We start from the raw sequence: 10,537 nt of genomic DNA, 5'->3' as shown, positions 1-10,537 counted from the left end.
AAATATAAAAATAAAAATAATCAATAATCTTCGGGTGAGAATTAAAAAAATTAAAAACCCTCCCCACCCCATCACCCTGGGCCTATCAGGAACTTCCAGCTGTGTTTTCCAGAGGTTTCACCCTGTACAGTTGAATTCTCTTCTCTACTTGCCATCCCCTCGCTGCCCCACACACGCGCGCACGCACAGGACCAGCAAATATAAAAATAAAAATAATCAATAATCTTCGGGTGAGAATTAAAAAAATTAAAAACCCTCCCCACCCCATCACCCTGGGCCTATCAGGAACTTCCAGCTGTGTTTTCCAGAGGTTTCACCCTGTACAGTTGAATTCTCTTCTCTACTTGCCATCCCCTCGCTGCCCCACACACGCGCGCACGCACAGGACCAGCCGCCTAGAAGCCAGACACCTAATCCTCGGGCACCCTGTACAGTTGAATTCTCTTCTCTACTTGCCCCCCCCTCGCTGCCCCACACACACACGCGCACACACACACACACACACACACACGCGCGCGCGCGCGCGCGCCTAGAAGCCAGACACCTAATCCTCGGGCCAAGAATTATTTATATGAGCATCCCCAACTTTCCATGGTCAAGAGAGTCATGGATACCCTGGGCCCAGGCGTCTGTGATGTGGCTGCCCAGTGCCCTGCCGGCCAATGTCACTGCAACCCGACCCTCCCCCTCTGCGCCCAGGTGACCCCGAGTTTAAAATTAGCCACAGGCTGTTACAGAAAAGCTCACCTGATACCTGCCTTCCGGAGCCCAGCCACCGCCACTCTGGGTGACTGCCAGTCTTTGCTACCCAGGCTGGTCCCTCCGACCTGGCATGGAGGGCCCTGTCCCTGAGGCAAAGCCCTGAGGTGTGCAGACCGCGGCTCAGTGTGCCCTGGCTGCGTTCTCTGCCTCTGGGTACGTGGTGTCCTGGGGCCGCCAGGACACATTGCCACACACCCCGTGGCTTAGCTGGAACGTCTGCTCTCCCCGTTCTCCGGGAGGACCGGGCTTCGCTCCCTCTGAAGGCTCTTCCACTCGCTCCTGGGTATGTGGGTGCATCATGCCCGTCTCTGCCTCTGTCTCCACGTGGCCTCTTCTCCACCTGACTCTCCTGATCTCTCATAAGGACACTTGGCAGTGGGTTTTGGGCCCACCCAAGTGATCCGGGATGACCTCCTTGTGAGGTCCTTGATTGCATGAGCAAAGACCCTTTTCCCACATAAGGCCGCACGCACAGATTCTGGATGTGCACATATGTCTTCAGAGCTACCACCTAATCCGCTACCCTGGCCTCATTGTCAGGTGAGGGGGTTGATCTGGGAAGCAGTCAAGGTATTTGTCTGGGACCTGCAGACGCTGGTCCTGGCTAATTGACCGGATGGAGGGGACTTACACTGGAAGGACGTTGGACAGAAATTTCTAGAAAAATGGCCACCAGGGCTTGGACAGGACAGGGTTGGGGCAGCCCTGGGGGCCCGAGGGGTAGGAGCTGGTGATCAGTCTCTTGGGTAACCCTCCTCCTCGCAGTGTAGGTCCCGGAGTCACTTTCCTGGGTGAGCACACGTCATTGGCCCAGGTTAGGTCCCACGGCCACCACCTCAGGGGCCAGAGGCACGTCTAGGCTGCCAGTCCTCCCAGGCCTCACGCAGGGACAGGAGGTCCGCAAAAGGAGGTGAGCTTTGTTCCCAGAGCTGGTCTACACTGGGCTTTCCAAACCGGGAGTAGCCGCTTGGGTTCCCCAAGTGGAACTTCGTCCAGGAGGCGCCCTCTCCATTAAGGAGTTGCGGTTGCGTGTCAAATAATTTACAAATAAGTCATTTTAAAAAATTTAAATTTAAAACACAAATGGAGTATGAGAATAAACTGAAAATTTTGCAGGCTTTCCTAAAACTTGAAAGGATATATTTGTGGCAACCCTTCAGGCTACACCCCACAGGAGACACATTCACCACCCCACAAGGGGGGCCCTGGACAGAGCTCTGTCTTGGTCTGGGGGCCCTGCTGGCACAGAGCAGGGAGAGTTAGGGGGCAGGCTCATATGCCGACTGTGCCCATCTTGTCCTTTCTTCATTGCTGATCTGGCCCAGTGGTCGGCAAACTGCGGCCCCTTGAGTGTGGCTCTTCCACAAAATACCACATGCGGGCACGCACGTACAGTGCGATTGAAACTTCGTGGCCACACTCAAGGGGCCAAAGAGCCGCATGTGGCTCGCGAGCCGCAGTTTGCCGACCACTGGCCTAGAGACTATATCTTCCAACACCACCTACAAAGCACCCATTTTCCAGGTGAGGAGACCGAGGCTGGCAAAGCTGGAGACAGGGTCTACTTGTTATTTCTGTGTCACCGAGAGGCAGGGGGGTTAGTGGAGAGAGCCTGGGCTAGGTTCTCCATCTCAGCTCCACAAAGCTGAGCTGTGTGCCCTTAGGAAAATCACATCCCTTGTCTGAACCTGGGCCAGAGAGCTGCCTTGAGGGAGAAAAATTGCAGCTTACCAGAGTGCCAGGCACATAGTAGGACCTCCCTGAGAGCATCATAGTCCTTATCTAACTGATGATCAGGAAAAGGAAAGAACTGCAGCTGTTGGCATGAGGGAGGGTGGGTCTGTGTGCACCTGCACATGAGCACAGGAGGGAGCGGAAGGAATCATGTCTGTCACGGGCAGTGCACACGCCTGCATCCAGGTCTTACCTGTCACTGGCCTGTGAGCATCATGAGGGCGGGAAGCATTCTTGGTCACCCTTAGGTTCTCCACAGCGTCCAACCCAAGGCCCAGTGCAGGAGGCAGGGGGCAGGGGGCAGGGGACAAGGAGAAAACCTCTGAACCGTGTTTGTTGAATGACTAACTGACTGACTGAGGGAATACTAACTGAATGAGGAAACCCCAAGGACCTGTTTTCCCTGCTAACCTGCCCAGTAAGGACCAGGAGATGTGGGCAGCCATCTGTCCCCCTCTCTTCTGGCCCGCCTCCCTCTGACCGCCCTCCCCGTGTCCTAGGAGGAGGCACTCTACGCACCTGTGTACTCCGGCCCCCGGGGATCTACGGCCCTGAAGAGCAGAGGCACCTGCCCCGTGTGGCGGTATGTCATTCCCACCTTGGACCTGAGGCCCAGGAGGAACCTGGCTCAAGTTCTCATGGATGGGGTCCTCCTAGCCCACAGTCCCTGCAGCAGGCGTGGGGCAGTGTTCCTAGTGTGGGGCCCTCAGCTCCGGGAGGTGCCCGGGCCCCCTCAGGCCCACCAGGCGCAGCTCTCAGTGTATGCCAGCCAGGTCTAGACATGGGTGGGCAGACACGGAGCTATGGCTCCAAAGAGACAGAGGGAGCCTGTTGTCCCCGCTCAGACCTGGGCTCCATGGGGGCAGGTGGTTCATCTCATGCCACCAGCACCAGAGTCTTCATGCAAAAAAACCCTCTCTCCAGAGAAAGCTGGTAAAGGGGGTTTTGTAGGCCCTGTCCTCAGATTTCTCAAAGCCTGGGCAGGAGACACGTGCAGGTCATAGACTCAGTGTGTTGAGGGCTCTATGGAGGGAGGAAGGACAAGAACAAGAAGATGAGAGCTCGGCAGAGAGGGAAGTCCAGGAGGACTTCCTGGAGGAAGTGACGCCTGAGCTGTTTGGAAGGAGAGGAAGGAACTAACCAAGGAAATGGGTGGTACAGAGAAGGTTGTCCAAACAGAGGAGACAGCAAGGGCACAACCTGGACATGAGAAAGATAGGTGTTCTAGGCTTGGGGACAGATCAGTGAGCAAAACGGACAATCCCTGCCCTCCTGGGGCTCACGTTCTCATACAAGGAGGTAGAGGGTAAGCATGACAAATGACCAGGTTCTCTGCAGAGCAGGAAAGGTGTCAAAGGCTGAAGGAGCCAGGAGGGCTGGCAGTCGGAGCATCATGCAGCAGGGACATCTGAGCAGCAGTTTAAGGGGGTAGGAGAGCGCATTGCACAGGGATCTGGAGGAAGGGCCCACCAGGCAGAGGGAGCAGCAAGTCTGAGCCCTGAGGTGGGACCCGCCAGCATGTTCCAGGGAGGAGGCCGGGGCTGGGAGGTGGGCAAGCGAGGGGCTTGTCGTCACAGAGAAGCTGGAGCCAGATCAGAAGGGCTGTTGTCAGGGCTGAGGCTTTCAACCTGCAAGATGGGCACCCAGGAGGTTCTGCGCAGGGAGACATGCCCTCTGCCTGGGCGTGAAAGGGCCCCCTGGCCTGTGGGGAGCGCAGCAGCGGGCCCGTAGGGGACTATTTCAGGTCCAGGTGAGAGATGAGGGCAGGCGGGGCGGTGGGAAGCAGTGGATTCTGGACGGATTCTCACAGTGTAGCCAACGGGACTTGCAGGTGAGCTGGATGTGGGGTATGAGAGAAGGGAGAGCAAAGCCCCCCTCCCTCCCAGCAGGGTTGAGAGAGAGCAAAGACCAGGCATCAGCTCCAGGAGCGGCGAGGACTGTTGATGGAACCTGGGGTTGGGGCAGAGGGCTCCCGCCTGGAGCTAGAATGTGGGGCCCCTCAGCACAGAGATGACATGTAACGGCACACAGGCTGGGGCCTGTGTCGATCCCCCCTCTCCTCCATCCCCAGAGCCACATTAAGAAGAGGCTGTTCATGTTCCGATTCGGGGACCGCAGGACCAGGATGAACTGGGTCCACGTGCACAATCTGGTGCAGGCGCACGTGCTGGCGGCCGAGGCCCTCACTGCGGCCAAGGGCTACGTGGCCGTGAGTCCCTGTGACGCTCCCAGCTCCCCGTGGGGTGCAGCGGGCCCCATCCCTCAGGGATTCCTGGCTCACATACAGCGTTTCTCCCCAACCCAAGAGGGCGGTGGGCGAGGACTGCCAGCCGGAGAAGCTGGGGCGGGCCTGGTAGGGGGCGTCACAGAGCAGGATTCGCTCCTAGCAGTGACCCTGTGAGGTAGCTGGTGTTGATGCCAGAAGCACCGTCACCAAATGCCAGGCATTTGACATACACTTTTCATCTTTATAGCAGTCCAGGAGCTCCCACTTCTATCGTTCCATTTCTCAGATGGAGAAACTGAGAAAAAAAAACACAAAGAAATTAAGTGACTCCATTGGGTCAGACAGCTGGTCAGCTCCAGAATTGAAAGGGAATTGCCCAGGTCTCGGCCCGGGGTGGCTGCCGGGAGCCGTCTGAAGGTTGAGGAGGCAGGTGCCTGACTGTGCCCTTTTCTGGTGTCCCTGGCAGAGCGGCCAAGCCTACTACATCAATGACGGGGAGAGCGTCAACCTGTTTGAGTGGATGGCTCCACTGGTAGGTGCCCAGATGCCCACCCCCACCTCCGCTCTCCCCGTCATCCTTCCCTCCTTCTAAAAATCACATTTCATCTGCAAAACCAGTTCTGGAAACTGTCCATTGGGTAACGCTGGCACTGCCTGGAGCTGGGTTGCAGCTGTCCTTTGGGGCCTGTGTTGCCCTGTTGGCCATAGTCCCTCCCAGTCTGCTTCCTCTTCTACACCCCCCACACGTCTGGGTGCCATCCCCCCACCCCCCGCAATAGCTATTTTAGGAAAATCAGATTCTGCCCAAGTGCCTTGGGTGTAGGCGGATGTAAATAAAAACAAAACGATGTGGATGATCCCAAGTGAACCTCCACCCCGTGCATTCAATTCCTACTTGAGTTTTCCAGGTCAAGGTGTGGATTTCACTGGCACCGGCTTGGGCTGGCTGGGGGTGGGTGGGCCAGGGGCCAGGAGGTACCTCTGTGGGCCCCAGGGTAAAGGAGACGTGTGGCTGTTCCACACGAGCCCCTGGAGGACTGTTTTCATCTCAGGCTGTTTTCTTGCAGTTTGAGAAGCTGGGGTACAGCCAGCCCTGGATCCAGGTACCTACCTCCTTGGTTTACCTGACAGGTAAGCAAAAGCATGTGTGTATTAGAAGCCCGCCATGTGCCGAGTGGACATGCAGTCCCAGGGCCAGGACTAGTGGAGGCCAGAGAGGCACCGAGGGCACAGAATTTAAGGAGACCTTCACTCAGGTCCAGCGCTCCAAGCCTGATCTGCCCTGGCCCAGCCCCGCACGTCCCTCCCCTCACCTGAGACCTGGCCGTGTTTAAACCTTGTGCCACTTGCCAGGTGGGTAGTGTGGGCCCAGAGTAGAGGTGAGGCAACTGAGGCTCTGATAGGTTAGTTACCTGCCCACGGTGCCACCGTGAGAAGAGGGATTCACACCTGGGCCCCGCTGGAAGGCATTGCACTCAGGGCGAGAGGGCCCCGGGCTCTTCAGCCCCCAAGGTCATCCTGAGTCAGGGTGCTCTGGGACATGTGAGGTCCCACTTTGACCCTAGACTCTCCTCCTCACCCTGAAGGTCAGTCTCTACTCACATCCCAGCCCCCGCCTGCCAGCCGCCTCCAGCATGTGCAGAGCAGGTGTGAGGCAGGCAGTGTCAGCCCGGGACAGGGCCCTCATGTCACAGCGGGCTGTGCTCCGGAACCTCCACGGGGCTTGTATTTTGAACGCACTGGGATGCTTGCCTTTCTAAACAACATATACTTTTACTGATTTCAGAGAGGAAAGGAGAGGGAGAGAGAGAGAGAATCATCAGTGAGGAAAGAGAACCCTTGACTGGCTTCCTCCTGCGCGCCCCACACCGGGGACTGAGCCTGGGGCGCTTGCCTTTTAAAGCAGGGGTTTGTACAACATTGTCCACCAGGGCACACAGGCAGGATGGCTGCTCAGTACGCATCGCCATGGTGACTGACACTCCTTGGCCCCAGCTGAGGGAAGACTAGGGTTCCGGCAGTTTGACGGGGCTACAGGGGGAGCAAACTGTAACCTAGAGGCTCTTAGCCCTGCTGCACATTGGAGTCACCTGGGAGCTTTAAAATATAAAAATGCCTCCGCTGCACCCAGAACAATGACATCGGCAACAGTGGGAACCCAGGGGCAGAGGAAGCACCAGCTTTTTTCGAAGTGGTCCAGAGTGCAACCCAGGAAGAGCCACTACCCCAGCTTCTTCCTCCCCTACTCAAGAGAACATCCTATATAATAAAAGCCTAATATGCAAATTGTCCCCTCGACCCGGAGTTCGACCAGGGGGCGGGGCCGGCTGGCCAACCACATAAGGGCAGCCCTGGCTGGCAGCCAGGAGTCACTGGGGACCCTCTCCGTGCATGAATTTCATGCACTGGGCCTCTAGTATTGGAATAGAAGTGATGAGGCAGACATTACTAGGAGGTAACTTGGAATCTGCTCGGTCCGTCCTTAAAATGTGATAACAACTTAATTGTGACATTTCTCAGCCAAAAAAGGCACCCCAGCATGTGCTGTGAAGTGCTGATTTAAAAGAATACACCGACAGAACATTTTTGCAAAGAGAAGGCCCCCCCTAGCAAAGCAAATAACTGATACGTCCCCAAGGGCCCCTGGAGCTCGCACAGAGCCAGGCATGCTGGTCAGCGGCCTCTCTCCCACAGCCACGGTGATGGAGTACCTGCACCTGGCCCTGAGGCCCATCTGCAGCGTCCCGCCGCTGCTCACCCGGAGTGAGGTAAGTGGGCTGCTGCTGGGGAGCCCCGTGCCCGGGTGCACCCTCACTCGCCTTCCTGCCCTTTTCCTCACCCACTGCCACTACCCCTCACCCCTTTGGCACCATAACTGGAAGCGTGCCTGAGGCCTCAGAACCTCCCAGGTGGGCCCAAGTCTAGGGCTAGGACCTAGCCGCTAGGACCATAACCATCTGACCGCTGGCTTTTGCTTGGGCTGTGTGTACTCTTGATCCGAAGGGTGCCCGCTCCAAGCCCAACCCTCGCCATTGTTATTTTATACAGTTTATCCTCCCAGCCAAGCTGGTGGCTCCAAAACAGGCTCCATGACCTTTATTGTTTATGTTTATTTATTTATTTTTAATATATGTTTATTGATCTCAGAGAGGGAGAGGGAGAGAGAGATAGAAACATCAATGATGAGAGAGATCATTGATCAGCTGCCTCCTGCACACCCCACACTGGGGATCGAGTCCACAACCCGGGTATGTGCCATGACCAGGAATCGAATCATGACCTCCTGGTTCATAGGTTGATGATCAACCACTGAGCCATGCTGGCCGGGCATGACATTCACTTTTTAGAATGCCACCACTCCCCACCAGCTCTGCCAACTCTCAGCACACTCATGCACAGAGCCTTTAGTTGCAGGTTCACTGTCCGTGCTTACTGAATAATACGTATATACTAAGTACCTACTCTGTACAGAATAGTGCTTTCAAATAATGATGATGTTTCTATTTGCATATACAGTTTAAAAGAGAGGGCGTTTTCTTGCAGTGAACTTTATGGGTGTTTGTGGTTATTTGCAAAATCCTTCCAGTCCACTCGTTTGATTTTCTCTGATAGCCTGGAAGGCATTGCACTCAGGCATTACTGATAAGTTAGGAGGGCTAAAGAATTATGATTGTGATCTCATTTCTGGTGAGAAACAGGACTAGAAAGATTGGTGATTTGTCACACCATTCTGGAATTGGCGTGACACTCCAAGCTTAGTGCTCGCTGACTTGGCAGTGGAGCCTGGGCCACAGAAATGGCAATCCCCGACTGTTCCTCCTTTGAACCATCCAAACTAGCGGAGGAATGAGACCGATGACAACAGCGACCATCTTTTGAGTGGCAGCGATATGTCAGGCCGTGTTTTCTGTGTCCGCCTCATTTAATCATCACTTATACAGTATGTTACCATCTCCACTTACCGGGAAGGGAATGGGACACATGATGAAACAGCCTGCCTGTGATCACTCACTGACGTAGCAGAGCTGAAATTTGAACTGCAACCAGGCCTAAGTGATTTTAAACTAAAGTACCAGCTTGTGCAACGAGTCAGGAATCACATCAGTGTGAAAGAGCTGCCAAGATGCTGCGGAATCGTGACAGGGCAGGGACCTGGCTCCCTCCCGCTCCCTGACTTCTGGGCAGTTCAGGGCAAAGGATCCCTATTTCCTGGGGAATGTGGCTCTGGCGCCCTCTGCCGCTCAGTCTGTGCACACCAGCCGGCCCTCTAGTTTGAACGGGTAGCGTTTCAGTCCTTGAACTTGTACCTCTGTGCTGAGCAATGGAGGCCACACATGGTCCTTACCCCAAGGAGCTCACCGTCCAAAGGGGAGGAGAGCCCCGGAACCGGGCAGCTCAACACACTGAGTAAAGACCAGGAGGCACAGTTGGGAAGAGCTCCAGGGCGCACAGAAGGGGCACCGACGCCAGGTCTGAGGAAGAGAGGGGGGAAATGAGCCCCAGCCTCGGACCTGAGAGCACGGCCTTGCAGAACCCTGCTGGTGGAGCTCACAGCTGCTGCCCGCCCCCTGCCCCAAAGCCCGGAGCTCCCGAGCCTCGGCCAAAGGATCCGGAGCCGATTCCCTCCCTGTCTTCTCCCACAAGCACCTAAGAACCGGGCTAGACCCAGGGCAGCTTCAGCTCCGGGGGAGAATCGGCCGTTAGTGGGCCCCGCCCAGTGGGTGCACCTGGACGGGCATCCTCCCAAGTCGCAGGAGGAGGATGCTGGCTCCCCTTGTGACCTGGGCATCTCTTCAATGTTCAACTATGTTAAGAGGAGATGGGGGTGGTGCCCCAGAACCACCTCAGAGCACTGACTGAGACTTAGCGCAGGTCGGGTACAGAGCCTGTGGGCTCCAGGCCATGTGGCCGCAGCGAGACCCGCCGCAGCTCAAACCCTAGCGCTGTGCGTGACGGAGTTCCTCGTGGGGAGGCTCCGTGGCTCAGCGAGGGCTGAAGGCCTGGTCTGGAGCCGAGGCGAGGCGCCCAGTGCACGGGCCTTCTGCTCCCAGCACCTTGCGAGGCCGGCAGAGGGGCGCCTCGGGGCCTGAGTTCAGCGCTCGGGTGGGGAGACGCCGGAAAGGCCCCTCCAGGCGCGCCTCGAGGGAGATGGAGGAGGGAGATGGAGACGGGCGGACGCGGGCTGTCCCTGCGGAGGGCTGCGCGGGAGCCAGACTTGCCTGGGAGGTCGCTTCCCCTCCCCCCCCCCCGCCCGCCCTCAGCTGCCCGCCTCTCGCCGCAGGTGCACAGCGTGGCCGTCACGCACACCTTCCGGATCGGCAAGGCCCGCGCCCAGCTGGGCTACGCTCCGGACAAGTTCAACTTCGCGGACGCCGTGGAGCGATACGTGCAGACCACGGCCCGGCGGCCCCGCGGCCCCAGGGCGCGGGCGCTCCTGCGGCTGCTGCTCGGGCTGCTGCTGCTCCTCGGGCTGCTCGCCGCGGCCCTGCACTTCCTTCGCCTGCAGCCGTCCGTCGTCTGACCATCGGCCGGTTTGTCCTGGTCCCGCCTCTGCTCCACCCTCCGGCCTCGGACCGCCCCTGCCCGTTCCGGAGCCATGGCCACGCCCCTGCCTGTCCTCCGGGTCTTGGTCCTGCTTCTCGCTCCGGCCCGGCCCGGTACCGATGAGGTCCTAGCCTTAGGCCCGCTCCGTCTGACGGGACTTCTCCCCACCCCTGTCCAGACCTGGGTCGCCCCGGGTCTTCCTGTTTTGGGTCCTCCTTTTCCTGGACCCGGGGGTGCGCCTGAGCCCACCCTTGTTGCTCCTCCCTCTGG

General features: G+C 57.5%; 1 protein-coding gene across 1 annotated transcript in view; it reads left to right on the top strand.

The window, feature by feature from the left end:
• Positions 1–10,531, top strand: part of SDR42E2 (short chain dehydrogenase/reductase family 42E, member 2) — a 16,429-nt gene extending 5,898 nt beyond the window's left edge. The window contains exons 5-10 of the mRNA XM_015563917.1: positions 2,997–3,079; positions 4,568–4,705; positions 5,190–5,255; positions 5,791–5,854; positions 7,418–7,491; positions 10,005–10,531. Coding sequence (XP_015419403.1) covers positions 2,997–3,079; positions 4,568–4,705; positions 5,190–5,255; positions 5,791–5,854; positions 7,418–7,491; positions 10,005–10,244 — 665 coding nt within the window. The 3' untranslated portion in view covers positions 10,245–10,531. The remainder of the gene's footprint in view (positions 1–2,996; positions 3,080–4,567; positions 4,706–5,189; positions 5,256–5,790; positions 5,855–7,417; positions 7,492–10,004) is intronic.
• Positions 10,532–10,537: the final 6 nt, after the last annotated feature.

The sequence above is a fragment of the Myotis davidii genome, unplaced genomic scaffold (genome assembly GCF_000327345.1).
Source record: "Myotis davidii unplaced genomic scaffold, ASM32734v1 scaffold150, whole genome shotgun sequence".
Taxonomy (NCBI): Eukaryota; Metazoa; Chordata; class Mammalia; order Chiroptera; family Vespertilionidae; genus Myotis; species Myotis davidii.
Note: the sequence above shows the minus strand (reverse complement) of the source record. Positions and strands in the feature narration are given on the sequence as shown.